Source organism: Dasypus novemcinctus, chromosome X (genome assembly GCF_030445035.2).
Source record: "Dasypus novemcinctus isolate mDasNov1 chromosome X, mDasNov1.1.hap2, whole genome shotgun sequence".
Taxonomy (NCBI): Eukaryota; Metazoa; Chordata; class Mammalia; order Cingulata; family Dasypodidae; genus Dasypus; species Dasypus novemcinctus.
Genome location: NC_080704.1, coordinates 14,536,900 through 14,564,131, shown reverse-complemented (window position 1 = coordinate 14,564,131; position 27,232 = coordinate 14,536,900). Strand labels below are relative to the sequence as shown.

The following is a 27,232-nucleotide window of genomic DNA, read 5'->3' as shown; positions in this document are numbered from 1 at the left end:
AAGTGGCTGAAGTGAATTAGCCAACACTGTTGCCACCTTGATGCTCCTGCTGCTGAGGCACGCTGGCTGCTGGGTTGGAGGACTCCCCTCCTAGATCCTCAAGCCCAAGGGCTAGGTGATAGCCAAGTCCTCCTGCTGGCTGGAGCACCAGGAAGCCTGGAGATAGGTCTGGTTGCAGGGAGGAGGCTCCCAGGTGTCCCAGGCTAGGGCCCCTGAAGGAGAGCCCAGCCTTAAAGCAGGGGCCCACCGACTCATCCTCAGGGCTCCGTGTCCTGACCTCTCTAAGAGTGAGGTGGCAAAAACTCAGTCGGAAAGACAATAAAAGTCACCACTACAGTAAGCAGGCACCCCAGCCTTTCAGGGCGACACGTGAAGCATAATGAGAAGCCAGCACATTCATTTAAAAAAATCGGACTGTATCGGGACCAGTATTTGAAGGCTTTTGTGTTAAATTTGGGTGCAATTTTAACTTTTCAAGAAACAGCTTTGTATTGTTTTGGCATAGAGTATGGGAGAGGGGCAGTGTTTAATTATTTGAGGAAGGGAATACCTGTTTCCTGGGCTCCTGCATTTTTCTTGTTGGCCATGTTAAATATTGACCTTCTGGAATCCACAAGTAGCCTGTAGTATCCAGCTGTTAAGCAGGCTAAGTTCATGGCATCCGACGATTCCATCAGGAGCGTGATGGGCTACACAAGAGAGAAGGCTTTGGTTAAAAGCATCTTTCCAGTGGACATGGTGGACGATGGGTATGGGGAAAGGCAGGAAGAGATGAGAGGTGGAGGCGTCTTTGGGACATGGAGCTGCCCTGGATGGTGCTTCAGAGGTAATTACCGGACATTGTAAATCCTCACAGGGCCCACTGGATGGAATGGAGGAGAGTATGGGCCATGATGTGAACCATTGTCTATGAGGTGCAGAGGTGCCCAAAGATGTACTTACCAAATCCAATGGATGTGTCATGATGATGGGAACGAGTGTTGTTGGGGGTGGGGGGGGTGGGGGGGGTGGGGGGGTGGGGTTGAATGGGACCTCACATATATATTTTTAATGTAATATTATTACAAAGTCAATAAAAAAAAAAGCATCTTTCCTTAATACCTCCCTCAAGGGTCAATGGCTGTATTTATACTTATAAAATAGCAAGTAAAGAAGCTAGTGGGCAAACACTGCAATTGAGGTCCCCAGATGGAGGCAAAAAGGCAGACATAACACAGCAAGCCTTACTGGAAAAACATTTAGGAGACACAAATTTGAGAGGCTGACATTTTGAATCACTCACACATCATACTGGAATTAAACAAACAAATGAACAAACACTCGTTTGTCCCCAAATAGTTAACATTTTAAAGAAGTAATAGTTAAGGAGTCAGTTTTCAGATGTGAACCTGCAATCTGAAAATCCCAGGAGGATTAAGTTTGGGGTTCATGGTGAAAATTAGTGTTGAAGGGAAGTAAAATCAAGTGGAAATTGGTACTATGACTAAATGAAAAGTATCAAAGTGGTCCAGGAAGCAGATGCTTCTAAAAGAAAATATAAATTCGCAGAAGGATTAAACAGAGAAAAGGCCTTGCTAAAACTTTCTGGAGGCAATGAGGTCATATAATTGGACATGGATCTTGGGCATAAGGGGAAGTAAGCGTTTGCTGGAAGCAGTGAGGAAGGGTAGACTGCCTTGTGTGTTTTGATGAAAAAGAGAGAACATGAGAAATAAAGGAGAAAAAAAAGGGGCGAGACAACAGGCCTCTTGCTTTCATCCCCAGTTGTAAAACACTGGCCAGGCTCTAAGCCTCCCATCTGGTGGAACCTGACTTTCCATCAAAAGCCTCTTGTTGAACCACCTTTTCCCTCCTCAGCGGCCAAGCCTCTACAACACCACACATGCAGTGGTGTGCCACCCCAGTCCTCATATATCGGCAGGAAACCATCAGTAAGGTCTTGCCACCCAATTCTGTTTGGGACAGGTTGGCCCTGGTATCAGGTCTGTAATGACTGCATCCAATTCACCCTTTCTTCTGCCCTTTTCCAAGATGGTGCTATTTCTTTCAGCATCTTTGGTCACGGACTGGGCGAGGCATTCCAAGTCTATTCTTGTGCTGTCAGCTTGCTCCGAAGTCAACTGGAGACCCCCTAGATTCAGCCCATGAAACGCCATGGGTCACTGTAAACATTTTGGAGCTCCACTTTCTCTCTTCCATGATCATCTCTTCCCTCTGCAGAGCCCACTGATGTTTCCTGATTTGCTTTCTAGTATTTTCCAGTATTTTCTATCACTCTTCATCCACAAATCCCACATCACCTTGGTGGGAGTGGAAATGGACACAGTACCTCCCTGTCTTTTCTCAGAGCACTCCTCCTGACCAGAGCCTTTTTGCTATAGGAACACTAGCATACATTAGCATCCCAAAAATCTAATGACTCATCTATTGTTAGTGGGGAAAGAATGGGGACCTGGATCATCTCCAGTCAACTTCTGTTTTAGGAGGAGAGTTTTGTCCTTTGTGGACAATGTCAGATTTTTGCTTTCAATAGAACACCCATGACATTTGTGGTTGATGACTTAGGGGCCAGATGTTCAGTCAGTACCAATTGCTATGGCACAAGAAGCCAGACTGACTAAAATATTCAGCTTTTCTTGAAGAATAAACACATAGGACCCAAGTTTAACAAAAGGGAAGGAGACTTCTAAAGAAAGTTGGTTGGGAAAAATCTCCCCAACTCTCTATTCCTTAAGATTTCTAGGGGGCGGAGGACTTGGCCCAGTGGTTAGAGCGTCCGTCTACCACATGGGAGGTCCGCGGTTCAAACCCCAGTCCTTGGCCCATGTGGAGCTGGCCCATGCGCAGTGCTAATGCGCGCAAGGAATGCCCTGCCATGCAGGGGTGTCCCCCACGTAGGGGAGCCCCACGCGCAAGGAGTGCGCCCCATAAGGAGAGCTGCCCAGCACGAAAGAAAGTGTAGCCTGCCCAGGAATGGTGCAGCCCACACGGACAGCTGACATAAGATGACGCAACAAAAAGAAACAGATTCCCGTGCCGCTGATGACAACAGAAGCGGACAAAGAAGACGCAGCAAATAGACACAAAGAACAGACAACTAGGGTGGGGGGGGGGGGAGAGGAGAGAAATAAAAAAAATAAAATAAAAAGATTTCTACATTCTAAAAAGTTAGATTCCTATATTCCAGAGCCTGATGGGACCTGAGAAATGAGATTATGTTCTCATGTAGAGTTGAAAAAACTGAGCCCAGACAAGTCAAGCAACTTGTCCCCAAATCACCCTGGGGCCTGAGTTGGGTGGACGTTGTTCAGCACCACACTGCAGCTGCGATGCCCCATGCATGTTGGCATCTGCCTGCCCTGTAAGCATCAGCAGCACTGTCAGCAACTGTCACATCAAGGTCATGTGCCAACACCCAGAAGACTTACCTTGACATCTAGCACGTGGAGCTCCACCCTCACCGAGCTCTCTTCTTCGGTAAACATTTCGATCCTGTTGACATGGCTAAAGTCAGCTAGAAGAGCCACCAGGTTGGTTTTGGTGTTTATGACGTGGCTTATGCCATACCGGGGCCCGACCAGGAGAGTCACTTCAGAGCGCTTTTCTGCCTGCTAAGAAAGGGATGTTAACAAAATATAAAATTACTAGTCCTCTGAAGCGCCCTGCAGAGCCTGCTTTTATAAGATTACATTTTCTTTATAAAATCTTTCTGGGTTATGTTGTACTAAGTCATCCAATTAGAAGAATGACTAGCAGAACCAGGAGGCCCTGATAAATTATGACTGAAACATTATCATAACACAGGATGGTTTTAATTGTAAGAGGCGTTTAGGAGAGGTTGTTTTTTGTTTTTTTTTTAAACATGAAACTAACTTCTGACTCAATGATTCCAAAGAAGGCCATTGTTAGAGTCCTTTGATTCTCTTGGTTCTTCACATTTCTTTTTCTAGGACATTCTGTAATGGCGTTATCTAGTTTAACATTTCTTCTCCCTTTTTCCCTGACTGAAGTAGACTACAAATGAAGGGTGAAAAAGATTCACAGCTGATTTGCTTTTGTCATCAGAGGCAGCTCATTCAAAACGGCCTCTACGGTGACATTTTGCAGGCCTCTGTAGCTTCTAAGCAAAAGCAAAAGCAAAAAAATAAAAAAGAAATTACCACTAACGTTGCCTTGAACACACGGCCCCCGTACAATCGGAGGTCACTGAGGAACTTGAGATAATGGACCTTGGCTTGCAGTGCAGACAGCTGAAGAGAGAAAAGAAACCTCAGGTGTTAACTCCATTGGGTGCTGCAGGGCTGGAAACCAGCTGAAAACGAGAGCAAACTACAGAAGGATCACTTTACTGCAGGCGAGATGGGGTGTGACAAGCGTTGGTTTTTCATTAGGAATGACAGTAGCTCACTATAGATTTGATTTCCCGATGAAGGGCAACAACATGACATCAAGATTAAAATCGTGTTTATCTGTGGGGAAATGTATGGCTAGGCTGGGCCAGGACACTCAACACCCGAAAACAAAGAGAGAATGTTCCATTTGAAACATTTGCTCACTGGGAGATTGCAAGAGGCGACTGGTGCTTCCCCCCTGCAGTTCCAGACAAAGGCGGCCTTTGCACACATTCTCCCGTCTTCGCAGGGGAGACTCACCTCTCTGCAGAGTTTGTGGGCGCTCTTTGGAATACTGACACCTGCAATCCACGTGCAGCCTTTTAACACGTGCTTACGCTTTCCCTCTCAAGTTTCCTCAAGTCTTTGCGAGAGTGTTCAGGGAAAATGAACTTCCTGAGCTCCAATCATGGCAGAAATGTTTGAACTTGCTATATATGTATGTAGTCCCTGCTTTATTAATTTGACTCCGAGAAGCTATTGAATTTCAAGTGATCGACAAATGGAATTCTATGTGGCTAAAATGTGTCTTTAAAACTTAACAAATGTAGGTTACTGCATCATTTAAAAAAATGTGCTTGGTTTTGAAAATGTCCATATTCCACAGTGTCTGTGCTAGGAATGTTTATCAGGGGTGAAAATTTCCAACAAGGTGTGGTCCACCATTAGGTAGCAATGACTGTAAGGTTCTGTTTCCATTTGCTGGTGAGTTGCCAGCTCATTCGTTATCTGAACCTAAATGTACTGCCCTCTATGGCATTGTTAGTTAGGGCCATTGGTCCATCCTACTTCTTTCAAAAATGAAAGCATTTCACAAATTGATTTGAAAGCAGTGCATTCACTCTTGGCTGGAAAAAAACTGACCTTTACAGGACAGCGAGAGATAGGTAGATGGGCAGATCTTAAAGCAGTTATCCGAATTATTACAGGGCTAGTGGCCCAGGCTTGAACAAAATCACATGGAATCGTTTAAAAGAAATTAGCCTCTGGCAAATGAGAAGAGAAATTTAAAAACTCTAGGTCCGTGACTTCCTGCCTACCTTGCTTCAGCCAGGTACTCTCAGTGGGCTGAGGCATCAGCCCCATGAAGCTGGGAAGTGGGTCAAAGGTTGCTGGTGGTGTGTTAAACCTGACTATACCCTTTTAAAACAAGTCATAGCGTGAGAAGAGAATAGGAGCCGTGTGCCTTAGCCAGTAAAGACTTAAAATCTGAGAGCAAGACCAAGGAGTTGCCTGCATAAACAGTGATTTGGATTACAGTCATTCTCTGGGGAATATCTATGGGTAAGTGTTCTTGGGTTGTTAGACTGCAGCCAGTTCTATCGGTCCAGTGTTTTAAGGTTCCTTCTCTTTCTGGTTCCTGAAAGCCTTTGCTTTTTATTACCAATAAACCATACATCTCTGTTCTGACCAACAGCAAATATTAAAATGTTCTTTGAGTTTCTTCTACTTAATAAAAGAAGAGAAAAAGAGAGGAGGTTTTATTTAACACCAATGGTGATGAGAGAAATAATTTTATCTTCTCCCCCAAAGTATGATTTTGAATTGTCAACCAGGGACAATTTTGTCCCTGCAAGGGGACATCTGGCAATGTCTGGAGACATTCTTGGTTGTCATAACTTGAGGGGTGGTGGGTTGCCACTGGCATCTAGTGAGCGGAAGCCAGGGCTGCTGCTCCACCTCCTACCACGCACAGGGCAGCCACCCACAGCAAAGAACGATCGGCCCCAAATGTCACCAGTGCTGAGGCAGAGAAGCCCTGGTTTAATTAACGTGGCATCTCGCCTGCTGGGACCTTTTCTCGTTGCTGTGCATTTAAATCAGTCTGAGTGGTGAGTGAGAAGATGATGGATACAAAGAATTATCTTTCAGTTCTCGCCTCTAATCTTAGAGGCTGCACAAAGTTCATTTGCATGCACACATGAACTGAGCCCATACAATAAGAAGTCTAGCGCTTGCAAGAAAGAAACAGGTTTCCTACGAATACTTATTTTTCATTAGTCTTAGAAACATGTTAATCGTTTTAAAAAAAAACTTATATAATGCTGCTGTGTCTGAAAATATACTGCTAAGTATTTTATCCATGGGCTAATTTTAACCATTTTTTAAAATGCACATGAGCCTCTCTCTCTTTAAACTCTATTTTCTATTAAGATGCAAATGCGATACCTTTTTACCCGGTGGTACCAAGTTTTGATTTGCTTTGACAAGGTGTGAAAGTGCTTTCTTTATGTTCTTCTCCTTCATGCTTTGCAGCACAGCAGAAGGAAGAAAAGTCTCTAATCCCCATTCTTTTCTGCAATAAAGAGCATATCTTTAATTTCACATTCTTGTGATGATTAGTTATCTAAGACAAAATGGCACTCTGATGTTTGCTGGAACAAATGAACTCTTGGTATAAGGCAGGGGAATGGAGACAGGTCTCCAGTTAGGGAGCTTTTAATTTACACTCAGAAAACATACCATTTGTTCATTAATACAAATGTTGGCAATGAAAAAGAAACATATTCCTTGCTCTCCAGAGAGAATGCTAACAAGGCATTTGGGACCAACGGAAACTGAAGAGACACTCTATTTGTCCAACCTCCCTCTGAGTCTCAGAATTCATACAAGTATCTGAGTTTGCATTTCTGGCCCCCATTTCTCCCCATCCCTTTGTTTATGTCCAGTCTCATCTCTCCCAGTCCGTGTGTGTCTGCTCACGTGCTGTCTTTCTCTTTTCTCTAGGAGGCTGGAAGCAACTTCTTCATGCCCCCAACTCATTCTGCCCTCTCCCACTCCCTCATCAATGGCTGTTCTCTGGGCACACACAGTTCCCTTTTCTCCCAGGCATCAACATTCCTGGAACAAAGATTTGGGGGTGATGATGCCACTGGCGTGGTGACAGGCCACATTAGGAGCACAACCTAAAGTATGCCAGTCCTGATGGGGACCCATAGGAATAAACCAAAAAATAGGGCACTGGGTTGATATATTTTTTTCCAAGAACCCCAGCAGTGACTACAACTCTATCCTAAGAAGGCATATTTAGAATTCTTTGAAATCTATCCTTCCCCAAACCCTCTTCAAAGAAGGCTAGGTGGACGTTCTTCTCCCACTTGATCACTCATGCACATCCTCACAAAGATGGTGTTTTCTGTGATTACTATGTTTTCTTCCTCCTCACTCATACTTCTTGTCTCTACTCCTCATTTGGCACGCCTGATGGGCACCTGTGATTCTACTTGTATCATTATTTTGCATCATTACTTTCCACTTCTACAGGTCTTATCTTTACAACCAGATTGTAAAGTTCCTCAGTGGCCAGGATTATAATGTACACATATTTGTATTTTCTACCGTCCTAGTGTGAAGACCATGTAAAATCCTCAATTAATGTTTGGTGGGTGAGTGAACGAATGAATGAGAACAGTATCACGGACTCTGCAAGATTCTTCATCAAGCTAGTCATCTCGATAGGTTTCTGATTGTATGATATTCAACCTGGTGAAAGGGGTGGGCAGGGTACAGGGAGTAGGAACAGAATCACATTTTAACTGACCAAAATTCGTCTTGGGTTGTGTAGATCACTTTTTCAAATGGGAGCCAGTTTCTCTCAGACCCACGGATTTCAGAAGAGGGAGGTAGGAGGGTGTGAATGTGTCCACCGAGCGGGAGATGGCTTTGTGAGCTGAGTTTCTCTCTCATTGTACCGTCATTGCATGTGAGCAGCATGGGAAGGGGCAGGAAACTGACTGTGAAGAGGAGGGCTGGAAGGCCTGAGGGCCTCAAAGTGCACACGAGGAGTTGCTCCTAGTTATCAACAGATGATGAGCTGACAGTTGCAAGAACAGCAGGACAGAGGTCAGCAAACTGGAGCTCTGACAGGCCCCAGTGGGGGCTCACAAATGTGTTGAGCAAAAAGCCATTCTGCCCCCTGGTGGGCCAACGTGCATTATGCACTTTAGATAGGCTTGGTTGGCGGCCCAGAGGAAACTTCTCTGGAAGCCTGGAGGTGGGAATGGGGAGGAATCCAAGACTCTTAGCGTTACACGGAGATGTGGCTTCCGCCCTGCCTTGAACTTTGAAATAGGAATTTTCTTTTTTCTTTTCTTTTATTCTTACAGCATTAAGTGTTGCCAGGGTTAAGTAAGTAGTGGCTGCTTTAGGCTATTGAATCACCTGCCAACAGAAAGCACACAGAATGTGCGATAAGAGTGTGCCTTCTAAAAGGATGGCCCTTAAATAGGCACACTAAAGCAAAAGTAACACAAACTACGTTTTTTTTTTCAAGAAGAGGGGATCTTCTGGGGCCAAAGAGGTACACTGATGCTGAGAAATGGTGTCCTCAGCAGGAGAGCCATTCACATCTTCCAAGCGACATGAGAGTAAAGAAAAAAAGTCTAATGTGTGGTATCCTTTCCCACAACTTCACAATTCTTGACTCCAAAGACTGTCCGATTGGGAATGAGTGCGTGACTTTTGGGGGCTGCTTTCTAATCATGTGCAGGTAATCTCAGGTCATGCAGACACTTTCCAAACACAGGCATTTCAACCCATCACACCTGCTGTAGCCCAATGGGGAGCCACACAATCTGGGTTCAAATCCTTCCCCCTCTAGTTAACAGCCATGTGACTTGAGCAAAATTACTCAGCCGTTCTGTGCCTCAGTTTGCTCATCTAGAAAATGGAGCTACAATACCACTTATTTCATAGGGTTTTCTGAAAATTAAACCAATGCCTGAAAAGCACTTGGCCCAATGCTTGGCTTAGAATCAGGTCACCTCTGGAGTTTAAAAATGCATGCTTCATTTTAAATATGACTCCCATTTTAGCCACAGTTCTCTAGGGTAAAGTAGGTAAAAAATGGAAGGGGAGAAGCCACCAAAAATGAACATGATATCTATTTTGTCCCTGGTCAACAAATGCGCTGCCACAAACAAGATCAAGCTTGGAAATCGAGACAAAGATCAGAAATGCTCTCAGGCGTGAAGGAGGCAGCTTCTCTGCCTCCGCAATGGCGCCCAGAGTCAACACTTACTCGATGTACTTGAGCGAGATTTTCTGCGTCTGCTTGGTGGTAACAGTGGCGATGTACATTTGCAGCGCGGCCAGTCGCAGGGCTATGTCGTATTTCAACTCGGGCCCAAATCGCTCCTGGACGACATCGTTACAGCTCTGCGAACAGACCAGCAGAGGGCGCGGCACGTCAAAGAATGGGCGCGCCCAGCTTCGTGGCAGAGGAACAGGTGACATGCATTCCCCCAGTGCTTTAACCTTCACTTCAAAGGCAAGGAGGCTAAATGTGCAAACATTTCCACCAGGCTGCTTGGAACCGAGTCAGTATTTAATTGCGCAAACGCAGAGACCACACACAACATTAACAGTCATCCACGAGCTGCTATTTACATATTTAGCTTTTCGTAAAAACAATTCAGAACTGGGTAGAAAATTTCCAAACACAGGTGCCGCAACCCAACACACACACTCTTTATTTTTCTCTCTCTCTTTTCTTTTTAAAAAAATGTTACATTAAAAAATAAAATAAGTCCACTCTAATCCATACTCTATTCCTCCATCCTGTGGACCCTGGGATGGTGATGTCCACTCCACCTTTATATCCTTCTTTCCTTGATTCTTGGCCTTGTCCCAAGAAGACTCACATGGAAAGCCATATCAGGATTTGTTTGCCTCCTCTGTAAGATGGGCATATTCAGGTGTTGTCTTTACTAAGATGGGAACATGTACCCCTGCACGGTTTCTGCATACAGGATTTACCCTTCGTGTACTTGCACGCCTCGTACTGATGCCGGGCAATGCACGCTCTGCATCCTCAGCCCATCGCTTGGCTCCCGAGAGTGAAACCATATTCTCTGCCCCACACGTCCCTCCTATGGTCTTTCACTTTGGCTTCCCCTGAGCATCTTAAACCTATCTGGATGGCCTGGCCCCCTTGCTGGAAGCAGATCTGTTCCTGAGCCGGGAGATAGGGCAGTCTGAGTGAGGGCAGCCTCTGAAAGCAATCCCAGGCTGCCATTTATTTTGTTTTGCTTGTCTTGGGTTTGGCAGAACTATCCATGGGCCTGGGATGGTCCATAATGGGGCACCAAATGGTTGATGGCCCAGTTTGGGTCATTTTATAGTCACATGAGCGATGTGGATGAGGAAGTCACTTTTCACAGTGCCAGGCCTATATCAGGCACATGAGAAATCACTTGGAATCACTCATTTTTTTTGATAAATCACTTTCTTCTATGACTATGGCATGACAATTTGAAACTGGGAATGTTGGCATAGAACTTAGAGACAAAATCTGTTGTTTGATTTTAGGTTCTGTCACATAGTTATCAAGTGACCTTGCATATGGCCCTTCGTCTTTCTTGAATCTCAGTTTTCTAATCTTCCAAATGGGCTAACAATGACTAACTCTCAGGGTTGCTAAGATACCTGTAGGGGTGGCTCGTAAAATGGACTGTGCTCTATAATGGTGAGTTATCATTTTTACTTTCCCTAAGAGTTATGGCTGGGACCATTTTTGGTCCCCATCACTGTTCTACCCTGTATTCAACCAGACTTCTGGGTGAATTCTTTTGACAAGGTGATTAGTCAGCTAATGACATTATAGAATTAGTTCAGACTGATCCTGCAGAATTAGTGTGAAGTCTGAATTATGTATGTTTTGTGGTATTAATCATGCTTTTATTACTCTCAAGTACATTACTTTAAAATACAGTTAAACAAGCAAAAGGTGGTCATTGTTCTGCTAAATGGAAGCCCCAATGGGTTTCCCTTTAAACCTAGAAAAGTCCATTCATAATTTACATGCTGTATGTTAAATGGAAACAAACACTCGAAAAGTGCTTGAAAGCATTTTGCTGCCTCTCTGGTATTATCCTGTGTACTAACTGGTGCAACAATCTCTTTCTTAATGGAGACTGGAAAAGTAAACATCAGTACAGTCTATTATAAATATGAATTAGAACAGTCTGGATTATTAGGATTTACTGTTAATATATGTATTAAAATCTGCGAGATACCTGTAGGTGAATCTTCTTGCATCTTTTTAGTATATGAGAAATAAGGCACACAGGCATCATTTGCAGAATTGTTGACATAGATAAATATGTTATTTTAGACACACCACACATTCCATGATAGAAGGCATTTTAGAAGTCGAGGGTCTGAGGCAAAGAAGCTATTCGCTCCTCTTCTCCGTGGAGGATATAGAAGATGAGAGTAGCTTTCTTTTGGCCTCTCATACCCAGCACACATGACTTTTCACTCTGCCTGCGGCCACTCCTTGTAGAGGTGGCTGGTCCACTCCACCACACAACACCCACGGTAGCCAAACAGAAATATCTGGGTCTTCTTCTGTTAGTCCCTGGGCAAGATCCCCAGACAGGATTTCCTATCCTGAGGACTGTCCCCCTGATAGAAAAGATGTGTCTTTTGAATATGAGAGATCTCCGAAAATCGCATCAGATTTGAGCAAACACATCTCAAAAAAACAAAAACAAAAACAAAACAAAACCATGCTTAGCAATACTCTTGCTCTACTTAAGAGGTCTCCCCTCCCCAGAACAAAGGACATTTTTCTTTTCTTTTTTGACATTCTGCTTTTATAAACGCAACGGACTGTTGATGTTTTAAAACAGAAGCAGATAAAATGTTTTTAAAGCCTCATCCTTTTAAGGGGCTTTACCATTCTAAAGCATGATAACCAAATGCACCTCACTATCTGCAGCCAGGGCCCTGACCAGCACCTGTAACTTTATTTGCAGCTAAGAGCCGCAAATAGCCATGGCACACAGAGGTCTAAGTTGCACTGGCAACATCTTGGGTTGGTTCTCAACAGAATGTGGGGACTCTGCAGTCACACATCAGCTGAGAATTAGGCAGTTTGTATCGAGCAGTCACGTTGGTGTCACCTGGCCTGATGAGGAACAGGAGAATCTGAACCAGTGAAGGGTCCAGGGGACCAGAGTTTAACACTTTAAGAACTCAAATAACAGATGTCCCACCGTTCTCAGTGGAAACCCTTTGAAGTGCACTCACTATACATTTCTTGACTTGAGAACCAAGGTGCACTGAACAAGATTTGCCTTTTTGTGATGACTCAGGGTTATCTTCCTGAACATCAATCATCCCACTGAGCTATAAATATCACACTCTTCTAAAGACCACTGAGGTGGGGAAGGTTTAACCAACTTTTCTCTGAGCAGCTTCCAGCTGCTATAATGGTCTAGTAGGTTCTACATCTTTCTTCTTCAACTTCATTTTTCTTCTCTGGGGCTCATTGCCACTTTAATTTTTGTCACTGCTCCTAACCTAGGACATCTCTCTTGTCTGTGACTCCCATTTTCTATCTACTTCCTTTTTTCACCCATATTTTAAAAAATAATGAAAGTTTCAAGTATACAAGAAAATACCAAGAATAATAAAACACCAGTGTACCAACTACCCAGAATGAACAAATGTTCCCTTTTATTTTCTTTTTCCTACTTTGTTTTTCCTCACTTACTATTGGCTCCAGCGAGGTCTGCCTTATCCAGGTATCCCCAGCAAAGGAAAGCATGTTGTTTTTGTTTTTTTTGGTCTCATTTTGTCTTTTCTCCCCCTTTTTTTTTTGTCAGGGAAGGTTACATTTAAGTTTACAGTGTCTTTGAGTAGTTGTAATGCTAGTTGTCTAAGCATTTGGTAAGTTGAGTCTTACTGTTTAATGGGATTATGATAGAAATTTAAATGAAAGTAATGGGAAGCTGTTATAGAAAAATATTGGAACATCTTCTAAAGATCAACTTGGATAAATTCCCTTTGAGACAAAACTCTACCAGATACTCATTCCTGGACACCTTTTTCTGAGGTTTATATCCCCAAATCAGATATACACAATATTCAAAGGGTATTCTCTTCTTAAAGTCTTACTATCTTGAAATGATTTCAGGAGAATCTAAGCACCCAAATGAATGAGTGAATGAATGAGTGAGTGAGTGAATAAAGGAGAAGGGAAAACTCTTCCTTACAGTAGAATGGCGATTAATAAATGAAGGGGAAATAATTGAATTAGAAAAATCATCATTTTCAACCCTCACAGTAATAACAGATTCAAGCAAGTATCATCAATGAATATTAAACCAGTGGGTAAAAGTTTGATGAGGTACAGGACAATTAGGGTGCTGTAAATTGACCCTCCACAAACCATTTATTAATTACAAAAGGAAAAGTAGTGACTTTAGAATGGAGAAACTACCAAGGATCAAAGTTAACCTCACCACTGAAGGGATAAGCTGACATCAAGTGCCTCCTGGTGGGATAGATTAAGGAGGACACAAAATCACTCATGTCGTTCTCCTACCAAAAATGTATAACCTCAATCTAATTATGAAAAAACACCAGAGAAACCCAAATTGAGATATTGCTACAAAATAGTTGATCAGTACATCTCAGAACTGTCAAGGTCATACAAGTAAAAGAAAGGCTGAAGCATATTCCAGATTTAAGAAAACTAAAGAGGGAAGCGGACTTGGTCCAGTGGTCTTGGCCCGGTGGTTAGGGCATCTGTCTACCACATGGGAGGTCCGAGGTTCAAACCCCAGGCCTCCTTGACCCATGTGGAACTGGCCCATGGGCAGTGCTAATGCTTGCAAAGAGTGCCGTGCCATGCAGGGGTGTCCCCCGCGTAGCGGAGCCCCATGCACAAGGAGTGCACCCCGTAAGGAGAGCCACCCAGCATGAAAGAAAGTGCAGCCTGCCCAGGAATGGTGCTGCACACACGGAGAGCTGACAGCACAAGATGATGCAACAAAAAGAAACACAGATTCCCATGCCGCTGACAACAACAGAAGCAGACAAAGAAGACGACGCAGCAAATAGACACAGAGAACAAACAACCAGGGTGGGGGGACGGAGGGGAGAGAAATAAATAAATAAATAAATAAATCTTAAAAAAAAAAGAAAACTAAAGAGACATGACAATTCATGAAAAATGGGATCCTGGCTTGGCTCTAGAAAGAAATTGATATGAAGGACAATTTTGGGACAATTTACAAAATTTGGATATGGACTATAGATCAGATAATGGTAATATATCAATGCTAAATTTCCTGATTTCGTTAATTACTTAATGGTTATATAAGTAGATGTCATCATTATTAAAAAAATACACACTAAAGTATTTAGAATTAACGGGGCATGTTTTCAGTAGTTGCTGTTCATATAGTTCAGAAAAATCGCATATGTATGTAAGAGAGAGAGAGAGAGAACATGTGCATGTGCTAAAGATGAAGTAAATGTAAAATGTTAACAATTGGTGAATCTGAATGAAGGGTGTAGACATATAACTCTTGAAACTTCTTCATAAGTATGAAGTTGTTTCAAAATAGAAAGTGCACTCTAAGATCATTTGCAATGTATTGAGTTTGGGGTGGGTGACAAGGAGAAAGATCTCAAAGAATTCAGGAGAAAAATTCAAAGTCAATTTAGCCCACAATGTTTATGTAAAACATGCTAAATTTTTCACATACCTGGACATAGAGATACTCGAACGCAACTGGATCTCTCCTTAAAAGGTCAATTGGATCCTTTGGAACAAAGCTAATTCGGAAAAGACATCTCATCTTATGGGAGCTGGGCCTCTGTGTCACCTAGAAGAGCAGACCAATCACACAAGAATCCTTCAGTGCTGACAGAGAAATGGCTGAGAAACATGGAAACTATGTCAAAGTTGTTTTTTAAAATTTGTTTGTTTTTTTTTACACTGGGGAAGGAAGCAGTTGAAGTTCTTTTAACATTTATCATAGTTCTTTTAACATGTATCATCTTTTAACATTTATCATTCTCTAAAAACTCTACATATCTGTGAATTAGGTCAGGTTCCACAGAAGCAGACCCTGAGATGAGGGTCAGTATGCGAGCACTGCCAAAGTGCTCCCAGGAGAGGTGAGTCAGGGAGTGGGGGAAGCTGGTCAGGGAAGGAGAGGATGGCAAGCCAAGGGTTGACCTCAGGTGAGCCCAGCAGAGAGGAGCTACAGCCTGATCCCACAGGGGACTCAGGAGTGTGAGTTACACCGAGGAGCTGCTGAGGCTTGAGCCAAAGGAGCACTTCTCAGTTATTGGTTTAGGGATGTCCCAGCAGGGCATGAACTTCCAGGTGTGGATAGAGGGCTCCAGTAGCCTCAGGGTGGTCCTCTGAAGGCGATCTGCAGGTGCTGGTCCTTGGAAGATAGAGCACACCAAAGCCCGGATGGAGGGTTGGGGATATGCACAAAAAAGGGATCCAAGGGGAGGGCACAGAGATTGCCCAACCCTGCTTGTTTTTTTCCTAAATTATTCTTCAGACCGACTGTGGTGATGGAAGTATGATAGCATAACCCTTGGTTGAGATCTTGAAAGAAAGGAGAACGCCAGCAGTTTTGGCCCATGCACTAAATCTGAAGTGCGGCAGTTTCCAAACTACTCCAGACTTTGGTATCACGGCACTTTTCAAGTGGTCAAAGGCACCTAGATTGCACCAAGTTCTTCGAGAGTAAGGCCCCTGGATTGTTTTCCTTTGTCCTGTCACATTATGGATCAACTACTATGGCTTCTGAAATCCTTTTGCAACAAGACAGGGAATCAGTCAGTAAATAGTGGGCACTCAATAAACAGTTGAATGAATCAAAGACATTGGACCCCAAGAAGGAAGGCAATAGCTCTTTAATTTCCCTTAAAGGGGTCCACGAAATGAAACAAAAATTGTGCTGCAGCATATACCAACACAGTTGTGTGTAACTACTTTTATATAGGGGATGAATCTGGCAAAATAAAATGTTTTTGAGTGGCAATTTAAAAATTCAAAATAAAAATCACATTATTGAGCCCCATAGCTAATATATTCTTACAGTTCACACTGCTAACTTTGTTGAATGGAAGAATTCCTACAGGAAAAGAGACCAGACTGCAAAGTAGTAACACTCAGCCAGCTTTTGGGCTGTGGGTTGGGTGGCAGAGCTGAAAGACCTGGGGGCCATTGGATGTTCATTGCTGACTGATGGCCAAGCAAACCAGGAGACGGGAATATGGGGACCCAAGAGACCCGTGGTGCTGCTCAGCCTTGCTGCTGCATTTCCCAGTGCCAACATGGGGCATTTTGTCAGAAAGTCAGCTCTGATGTTAGCAAGTCAGGTATCATTATATCCCCGGCTCCTTTAATTAATGGTTAAGATCTATTTTTCTTGACTTTTCCATAAGCCATCTTGAATCTACTGTTACTGTCCAGTAGGTTCCGCTATCTGGGTTATGCCTTCAACAATTCATGAACCCTTTCTAGACACCAGGCGCTATGCCCACAACAAATTCTACTGCACCCCATTCATAATCTCCCTGGAGGGAAAGTAACAGAAACCAAAACACAAAGCCAAACCAAACCCATGCATCTTTGTTCTTCCAGACTGCTAGGCACAGAGCAGCTGGTTAGAGAGAAGCCTGTTAGATGGTGGCATCTAATGGGTATCATAGAGAGGAGCACCATGGAGGACATCATTCAGAGGGATATCCTAGAGAGAGGGGCCCGAGAGAGGGGAATCACAGAGGGGTGCTGTCGAGAGGCACCTCATTGGTGGGAACATCATCAGGAGGGGCATCAAAGAGTGGCTTCTGGGAGAGAGGCTTCTTGAAGACAGGCATCTTCGGTGCCTCCCCTTGTCCATCCTACGTCATGCTGACATTTTCTCCTCACTCATGCCTCCCACCCTCGTGGACTCCTTAGGAAGGCCATGGGAAGAAGGCAGGACAATCAGAACCTGGACCAACATCTACCTAGGCCTCCTCACAAAAGATAAATGCTGAGTAAAATGCTGAATCAGTGAAAGGGGCCAAGAACCAAAGACACCTAGTTTGTTCCATACAAGGTACACAAATTAGTTTGGGGAAGTACATTAATGTAATGCAAAAAAGTGCTTTAGGCTCATTGGAAATCAGAGTCCATAAGAACAACAACAGTCTGGGGAAAAAAACCACCATTTCCTGGAAACTTTAAGTGTGATATAAATAGACAATAGTGTTTTCGAGAGAGAACTTTAGCATTGAAATTCAGGTATAGTTGCTTAAAAGTTCCTTTGGGGATTTTCATCAAAATTAAGTACTTTAAAACGATTTTTTGTTTTTGAACAAATTATTATTTCTTATACTCCCTCCCTCTTCCCATCATACCTATAAATATTTTATTGATCAAGTTCTTCAGATGCATTTCTTTCGGAGGCATAGGGCTGGCTTTGTTCCAGGACATTTAAATCAATTCTCTTTTCTAGGGATAATACTTGAGTTTTAGCAATTTGATTTTCATTCCAAGTCTAAAAAAAGCCTCTCTTAGAAGGATAAGAGGAGAATCATTGTTAGAGGGTTTTTTGGGGGTTGTTTCCAGCTAACGTTTTTTAAAACTGGACATCAATTGGCCTTGAGAAAGTTATCATTACCTAACACCAGAAGAGAATTCGAAAGAATTTTTGTCCAATTAAATCAACAGGAAGCTTTCCCATATAAGCCGTGTCATAGATGGGGGTTCAGAGGGAAAGTCTAACTGGAAATATCCAAAAGGTTGTGAAATTCTCTTACGTTCAATGTAGGCTGGGGTTGCATTAGACTCGCAGTAATTGGCTGCCAGTGCAATGCCCAGGTCCCCTGGACAATGATTGCTACAAGCTGAAGGCTATTTACTGCCCGCCCACCCCTGGACTGCCTGCCAGCACGAGGCAAAACTGAGACGCCAGGGCGTAACTGTCCCTGGGAGTAGCCCACAACCCCGGGCGGGCAGCGCATTGGTGGCTGAAGGCCCCAGCCACCTTGCCCTTGGCTGGGATAGCTCTGAGACCTGTTCTCCATCGTTGCCCAGAGTTCCCCAGGAGGATTGAGCTTCAGTTGTCCATAGTGAAAAGTGGCTTGAGGGTACATTCTTTACTGGTTTCCCAATTCTTCCCATTTCCCTTCCCCACTTTCCTGCTGGTAATTCCCAAGATCTCCTCCCAAATAAACCACTTGCATTCGCATCCTTGTCTCAAGGCCCACTTCTGGGGGAACTCAGACCCAGGCACTGACCTTTCACCCTTGGGATTCTGAATATCAGGGTTATTCCCCTGTGATGATGCATAAAATATGTCATCTCTTGCCAGCTGTGTTTTGGCACAGGTTAAATAAGCACTCATTACATGCTTTATAGATTTGTCAATTTAGACCTGAAAGAAGTTTAGGTAGAGGAATATAAATCAATGCAAATGGGAACTTTCTAGCTGATGCATCGAGAGAGTGGGTGTCTGGGATGCAATGTGTGGGACACCAGCTTTAATTACAGGACAACCAGGAAGCACTTTCATGTGATGAAACTCTGCGCCACTTCCCTCCTATAGCCGTGTCCTGACTCCTGGCCTCACATCCTGGTGTTCCTTCCTGACCCTTCCTTAAAGTTCCCTCACCACTGGACTCTCCTACCTATGAGGAACCAGTTGAAATCCCTGATCCATCCAACAAAGATTCGTTGTGGAACCACAAAAAATGTCAGGGATGCTGTGATGAATGCACAGCCAAGCGGTCTCCAGAGAAAACAGATGGGGGTGGCATATCCTGGTAACCAGGAACTGGGACACAATGGCAGATCACATATTTACAGTGGGCAGGACTGGGACAGGGATTTCAGGCTTCCAAAAATAGTCTTAAGGATGGACTTAGAATTTAAAACAAATAAATATGATTTCATTCTCATTTAAGTCATCTCAAGAGCCATTTTTTTTTAGTGGTTTCAAGAGATCGATGATCAAAACAGGTGAAGGAATCAGTGCAATAACAAAATATAATTCTCTGGAGTCAGATTCCCAACAAGTAGCTGCCGAATCTTTGAACGACAAATCTGATCGGGAGGACCAACTTACAGTCTATGAAAGAGTGACAAAAAGTGGGAGACCATCTTGCGGTGTCAACTCCATTACCAATGCCAGTGCTTCCTCTGGTGGGGATACACAGGGATGCAGTTAATTCATTTAAAAGAGTCAAGGAAGGGAGAATGGCAGGCTGGGTGGCCTCTGCTCTTACCAACAGCAGCAGCACCCCTCGAGGGTGTCATTGTACAGACCTGAGTTAGTGTCTCCTGTTCGTGAAGCAGGAGCAGCTTGGCGCCCGCCCCTTCCGTCCTCTGCTCCAGCATGAGGGAGAAGTGTTCGATGCCCTTGATGGAGAGCTTCTCTTGAAGGGTTAAGATGACATCCTGGCAGGGGAGACATTGACAAATGCCCTCGTGTTTAGTCTTCTGTCACCGAAAAGTGGTGCATAGGCAGGCTTCAGAGTTTTGAATCTTATACCTTTGTCTGATTCTGAAGCTGGCTGCTCCGAAGTTCCGAAAAGAGACAGAAATGACACCTTCTTTCTCCCTCACCCCCTGAAACCTTTATGGCTGGAGCTCAGAACAGAGAAACAACAAGGCATACGGCTGGAGGGGGAGCCTCCCTGGCAGGTGAGCTCCCAGATGAGAAAGCTTAGCAAGAGATGGTGTCGTGTAGTCAGTTCAATCCCCCTTTCTTCTAAACGGGGTGACGCTTATGCCAACTCTGCAAGTGGTCTAACTCCTGGGGGCAGCAAACGACAGCCCCTGGGACAAATCCAGCCCACTGCCTGTTTCTGTAAGTTTTATAACGCTGCCCGGTTGTTTACATATGGCCTGTGGCTACTTTTACACTGCAGGGGCAGAGTTGAGTAGTTATGGTAGGGATGGGATGACCCACAAAGCTGAAAATATTTACCATCTGGCCCTTTCCAAAGTTTGTCAACGCCTTAGAGTAACCTTGGTAGTGGTTAGAAATATGGGCTCTGGAAACACAGCCTGGTTTCTGACCCCAGCTCAGCTGCTGATCAGCTGTGCTGCTTTGGGTGAGTTATTTTAACCTCTTTATTTTGGTTTTCCCCACCGCTAAGTTGGGGAGAACAGTAACGCCTGTCTCAGAATGTGTCTAAGGATTAAATGAGTTAATACTGAGAAAGCATTTATTACAATGCAGTTTGGAACAGAGTTAGGGCGCCATAACAATGCATATTAGCTTTTATTTTAAATGCCAGGGGAAGGTGGAAGGAGCACGAGTTCTCGGCAATCACTTGGCAGGATTCAACATTTATGATTAAAAACTTGCTACATATATACATATGTATACTCATATATTTATTGCAATGACAAATGGATCTCCTCAATCTTTACTTATTTTCATGTACTTAAAAACTAGTAAATGACTCCTTGATCTTCGAGGTAATTTATCCTCAGATGGCTCAAGAGCCCAAAGATCAGTGGTTCTCAACTGGGGACAAATTTGTCCCACAGCGACACTTGGCAATTTCTGGGGGCATTTTTGTTGGTCACAACTGGGGGTGTGGGTACATTGCTACTGGCATCTAGTGGGTGGAGACCACAGATCCTCTTAAGCATCCAAATGCACACGGCAGCCCCTACAACAAAGAATTTTCTGGCCTCAACTGCTAATAATGCTGAGGTGGAAAGACCTTGCCGTAGTTTTCTTTTTGCCAATTTCCCTAATGTTTTGATTCTTTTCTGTGGATCGTTCCTAATATGTCCAGGCCCCAGTAAAACAAAGATTCCCACCCCTCCCCCTGAAAATCACTCAACAGAAATACCTTGACTCTGTTGAATTCCATTAAAAAAATTCTTTGATTCGTAATTTTTGTCCAAAGCCCAGGGAAGAGAAAACAAGTGCTCTGTGTGGTGACATGTACTTTATAAAACGTTTTCCTGAATCAACAGGGAGGACGCTGGGAAATCAATAGCAATAGTTTTCCCCTATTGCGATGCTGTCACAAGAACTTGGGGCAATTTTTATTAAACAGTGTCACCTCCCCCTCATAACTGTACTGTTTCTATTTTACACCTCCTGGCCTATGTCTTTTGTGATAATAAGGCTGTTAGGATGTGATAAGATAACCTTAATTTGAGCTGAACTCTTTGAGGCAAATTGCTCCTTGTCTCCTCATTGCCACCTGCTTTCCTCGGAGAAGTCAAACTTAGTCTAGCGTGGGTCCCTAGAATCGAGTCTGGAGGAATTGACAGAAGGGCTTGCTTTGAAATTTAGATTTATTTCTGTTAAGAAATGCATTCAGGGCTTTACCTACACCTTCATCTGGGTAGGAAGTCCAACAAGGAGTGTCTCTGACCAGCTGGTCACACAGAACAAGGCCACAGTGTCTGAGGGAGCAATGACTACTTAGCTAACTGGGTTAACTCGGGCCTCAGCAAACTATGGCCCAAGGGCCAGATCTCACCATACCCATTAGTTTTGTGGGGTTTTTTTTTTCCAGTGCCATTTTCGTTTAATAAACCAGTAGGATAGCAACTTAAAGGCCTCGGCTGTGAACACACTAGGATGCTTTTATGGAATTGCTACAGGAAAACATGATGGGCGGATGGCATTCTAAGCGAGCAGCTCTAGCACTATCTTCTCGGAGAGGAGGAGGGAGAAATCAATAAATAAAATAAAACAAAATAAAAAAAAAAGAAAGGAGAGTGCAGCGAGGTACAAGATAATACATCCGCCACACTTACTAGTTTTTGTATTAACCTATGGCTGCTATTGTGACATGAGGACAGAGTTGAGTGGTTGCAACAGAGACTGAATGGCCCTCAAGGCCTAAAATATTTACTAACTGACCATTTACAGAAATTTCGCCAACACCTAGGTTAGTTCATCAATAACTGATCCACTTCTCACCCTGAATTGCTATTGAATAGAAAAAAATGCAAAGGACTTTTTCAGTCCTGACCATTTAAAATGAGTAGCCTGGTGCAAGGGGAAGTTACTATTTCATCTGGAATGGTTTAAGGTTGATTTAGCTGTCCCATCATCAGTCTATTTATATGGTCAGCTCTATTACCTGCTAAATCACTATGTATATAAAGCGATTCAAAACAAGCTGCTTGCTGCTATTGTGACAATAGGAGCATGCAGTGAATTGGTCTTTGCAGAAATGCTTTCATGCATAAGATCTATGCTGATTAAGTTAAAACACTGAGAACAGGGGTTGACCATTCAAAGTCATTTTTAATGCGGAGTCAATATTCTCTTGATAGATTATTTTACGGATCATCACTAGGTACTTTTTTTTTTTACCTCCATAAAAGTCTTTTTTACTGTGCCATTTGAAGAAACTCTATTTTAGGCTGATGGAGCACCAGGGAACAATCCATTTCTGAACACACTTTTGTCCAACAAAAAAGAGAATATGCACTCTTTTTTTTTCCCATGGAGGAAGCATGGGGGAGGGGAAGAAACCCATATGCTATGCCATGATATTTGTTATATAAAACTCACCTGTGGCTCTGAAATAATAGGATTGCTCTGTGACTTTTCCTTTCTACTCTTTCCGCTAAGACACATGCTTCATTTCTGCCTTTTTTATGCATTGTTTCCATGCAATTGGCTACGGCAACTAAAAGTAAGTGTTATCTTTACATGCTTCTCCCCCTTGTTGCTGGACACTGGAGTAGCAGATACTCAATTAACAGCTAACATCTTAATCTTGGCGGCTGACTTTGCTGAGAATTCATGCTGGTTTTGGGCAGAGTGCCAAGGCTTCTTAGGAGTCACGCTGTATTAATTAAGCCACGGTCGCATTAAAACGAGTGTTTCTTCACTGATAGCATATTATATTGTTTCACAACACCAATAAAAAATAAGAGAGCGCAGACCCTCCTCATCTTAAGCTTTTGTTTCTGTTTGTTTTTAAGTATTCACACGCTACCTCATTTGGGAGCAACCAGCAAAATCTCTGGAAAAAACGGAGTGTTTCCAAAGAAGCTCCTGCCACTCAGGTACCAGAGTGGGACTTTTACAAGTCCCCGGTCAGCTCACCTTTATGGAGGTGCTGCAGTCAAAGCGGAATGACTTGGTCTGCCCATTTTCCAGATAGACTTTCAAGACATTTGGCATAAAAAGAAGTGAATTGTCCTTAACAGTTTCCTGTTCAACAAAAAATGGGGTTATAAGTCCATCAAATTAGAATTCTGTGCTTCACAGTAGTACCACACATCTAGTTTATTCTCCTCAGGACACAGAAAATAATCAAACTCTCTAAGGCCAACCAAGGTGTCCCTTTGGTGACATATATCTTGAAATTCAGACCCAGGATCAACCTCAGGGCAGAGTTTGGGACCCCTAAGGAACATATCAAGGATGAGATTTTAGCCTTGTGAGTTCATTTAAAAAACAACAACAACATCTGGCATTTCAAAGGGCCAAAAAATACCGGTGCCCTAAGAGAGAGCTTCCTAAAAAGTAACAACACTGTCCTATATTTTTTTTGGCCCAAGTTGAAATTAAAGCATCCTATTGATGTTTGCATTATTCCTTTTGAAGAACAATTGTGTGCCTTAGCAATCATGATTTTTATGATGACCTATTGATGAAGACCCGGGCAGTATTCTTTTAGTTTTGGCTGCATGTACAAAACCATTCCATCATTAGTTCTTTGCCATTTTGATTTGTTGAAAGACAAGTGCCTTTGTTTTTGTTTGGATAAGGAAAAACTTAGGGGAAACAAAATATCTTTCTCAAAAGACATAAAGGTCTGGTATGGGGAAGAATCCTTATCTGGCAGAATAGGAAGAAATAAGTGCAAGTTTCAAGGAAGTATATTTTTTTGTAAAGGAGTGAGGTCTCTGACACTAGTAGCATTCAAACAAAACCTGGTCGACCATGTATTCTGGATTTGTTAGAGGGGATTCAGGCAAGACCTGAGGATTTCTCTTGACGATCCTGAGCTTTGAAAGTCAATGACCTGTGCGGTCCAACAAGCAACCAATTTGGGACCACTGGCTTCCCTGAGTGCAGAGCCCTGCCTCAGTGACTCTCTGACTCACAAAACGGACAATAGAAAACTCACCGACACTTGGCCATTGATGATGACCTCCTCAGAGAAGCGCACTTTGACTGGATTGGACTTTAATCTTGCCTTTTTCGCAGCACTAATAAATGCTGATTTGGGAGACTGGAAAGAAAAAAACACATTCTATGTAATTACTGGTAACATAATGCAAACCCTGTAACAGTTGTTCTCCATCTTTATGCTCCCAGATATGCAATGTTTTTTGCTAAAAAGCAAAATGTTTGGTGCATGCCCAATTCGAGGATGAGATACAAATTCTGGCTAGCCACCATCAAAACCCTGTTATGTCCATAAACTAATAAGTTTGATTTAGCTATCAGACCAGAACTGCAAACAGCATGTTGGATGTTCTTACTGAGCACATTTCCAAAGATCTTTTTAAATGATCTCTGTGAAAGTACATCAACTCTGCTCTTAAGATAGGGCTTTTGAGCAGGCTGTGGAAGGGGAGGTGCTGGTCCAATCTAATGAGGGCTTATGATGAGTTGATGTTGGATTTACAGCAAGTCGATCATTACCTATTTTAATAAGGTGGAGAAGAGCTGCTGATGGATATAAAACGAAAGATAATTCTACTATTATCATATTAAGGGCATTTGGGCATGTGAGCAGGTAAGTACACCCTCTCTGTCTCCCTCTCTCTCAAGCACCCATGCTTTATGTTATTACAACCTTAGTTTCAGCCCCTTGTTGGTAACCTATGGTCTTAGTGGGCAGGGCAGAGAGAAGAACTTGACTTGAAATTGAAAATTGACTTCATATTCTGCCTCAACGTATAGGTCCTTTTTACTTTGTGATCTCTTCCTTCTCTCATTGGTAAGAGGGACTGAGTGACTCAGTTCTTCCTCAGCAATCAGAAGTGCAATGGGAGAACCTGTTAGGAAGGGTGTTGGGATCCAGGGCCACCGTGGCTGCAGGAGCTTGGTAAAATCACTCCATCTGAGAATCATGCTTGGTACAAAATTACAATGATTATAAGGAAGCCTACAGGGGAAGAGATCTAGTACATGTCTACTATATTGCAGGCACCATTAAATTATTTTTTAAAATAAGAACTGCACTCTCAAGACAATGAGCAAGATGGCAGTGGAATAAGGAGCTCCTAGAGTCAGCTCCTGCTACAGGGCAGTTAGCAAACACCCACAGCTATCTGGAGCTAGATGAAGCACCTGTTTGGGGGCTCCAGGAGATCAGAAGAGCATCCTGCAACATCCTTGGAGGAATGGAAGGAGGAGACTGCCCATCTGCAGAGAAGATTCGTGAGTAGATTTGTGAGTAGAGCACTCCATGCCACAGAGGCTGGTGCCCATCCTACATGGAGGCACAAGCCACCTCGGGAGCTGTTTTGTGGCTGGAATTGAAAGCTCCACTTCCCAAAAATGGGGGAGGAAGAGACAGTTGGGCAACAACTTCAGCTACAGATGAGTAAATTCAGTGGGCTAAAGTATAAACCTGAGAAGAGCTAAAGTTTGAGCTTGTCAAAGTCAGAAAGAGGCCAGTAGCTGCCATTTTAACTCTGTGCCTGGCATGACAGGAAGTGGGGTGGACTGAAAACCACAGTGCTGGTGGGGCACTGGCTTCTTTCCATCCAGATCAGATTGCAGGTCTAGCCTAAGCCCCAGTCCCACCTCTGGGAGGAAGGAAGCTGGGGGACCTGTGGCAGCCTCTCTGGGAAATTCCTGGACAAACTCTGGAGGCTGTCCTACTTAGGCAGCACAAGCTGCCCCAGGAGCTATTCTGTGCCTGGAATTGGAAGCTCCATTTCCCAAAAACAGGGGAGGAGGAGACGGTTGGCCACTGATTTTGGCTACTGATTAGAACACTCTGCTGGCTAAGGTGTGACCTTAGGAACAGCTGGGGTGTGAATCTGTCCAAGTTGGAAAGAGGCTGGTGGCCACCATTTTGACTCCTCCCCTAGAAAGAGGGGAGGCCAGGACCAAAAATCACAGAGATGGTGGGAACCAGTTTCTTTCACCCAGATCAGCCTGCAATCCTAGACTAGGTTTCAGCCCCACCTCTGTCAGAGAGGAGGCTGGCGGGCCCTGCACCAGCCTATCCAATAACTGCAGGTACATTGGCTGACACAGACTGAATAATTGGAAGGCTACCAGGGCAACTGTGGTGATTTTGGACCCGCATTGCATAGATTGCTGCCCACACCTGCAGCTTCAGCTCTGCCCCAGCAGGGGAGAAAGGAGCGTGAAGCCTCATCAGTCTCTCTAGGCAACTACAGTCTAGGCCTGCATGACTTAGATTATTCCACACAGCTGTGACTCTTTTCTACCCCTGGCAAAGGAGAATGTTGGGAGAAGCTTCATTGATCCCTGGGGCAATGTGGGCAGCTTGAGCCTCCACAGCTTATAGCACCAACTATATCCTTGGCTCCTACTGCACAACCAGCAAGGGAGAAAGGGCAGGAAGCCCTAAACTAAAGAGAAAAATTGCACCCAGAATAAATAGTAAGCCAGATGCCAAGACACCAGCAAAAAATTACAATCCACACCAAGAAACAGGAAGATAGGGCACAGTTAAAGGAAAAAGATAAGCCTCCAGGTGACATAAAGGAGTTGAGACAACTAATCATAGATGTTCAAACAAATCTCCTTAATAAATTCAATGATGGTTAATGAGATTATGAATATTAAGAAGACATTGGATGAACACAAAGAAGAATTTGAAAGCTTACATAGAAAAATAGCAGATCTTGTGGGAATGAAAGGCACAATAAAAGAAATTTTTAAAACACTGGAATCATATAAAAGCAGATTTGAGGAGGCAGAAGAAAGGATCAGCTAGCATAAGACATGGCCTCTGAAAGTGAACATACAAAAGAACAGATGAAGAAAAGAATGGAAAAAATAGAACAAGATCTCAGGAAACTTAAGGACAGCAAAAGGTGTGCAAACATACATGTCATGGGTGTCCCAGAAGAAGAGAAGGGAAAAGGGGCAGACAGAATA

At 43.5% G+C, this 27,232-nt stretch overlaps 1 protein-coding gene across 9 annotated transcripts in view; it reads right to left on the bottom strand.

Moving 5' to 3' along the window:
- The window catches only part of FRMPD4 (FERM and PDZ domain containing 4), a 954,164-nt gene that overhangs the window by 11,679 nt on the left and 915,253 nt on the right, over positions 1-27,232 (bottom strand). For all 9 annotated transcript variants that reach the window (XM_023588961.3, XM_004459124.5, XM_058291446.2 and 6 more), the window contains 9 exons: positions 24,270-24,374; positions 23,240-23,347; positions 19,468-19,599; positions 14,894-15,013; positions 9,412-9,548; positions 6,561-6,687; positions 4,161-4,250; positions 3,429-3,611; positions 551-689 (listed from right to left, as the gene is read on the bottom strand). In XM_023588961.3, the coding sequence (XP_023444729.1) occupies positions 551-689; positions 3,429-3,611; positions 4,161-4,250; positions 6,561-6,687; positions 9,412-9,548; positions 14,894-15,013; positions 19,468-19,599; positions 23,240-23,347; positions 24,270-24,374 (1,141 nt within the window). The remainder of the gene's footprint in view (positions 1-550; positions 690-3,428; positions 3,612-4,160; positions 4,251-6,560; positions 6,688-9,411; positions 9,549-14,893; positions 15,014-19,467; positions 19,600-23,239; positions 23,348-24,269; positions 24,375-27,232) is intronic.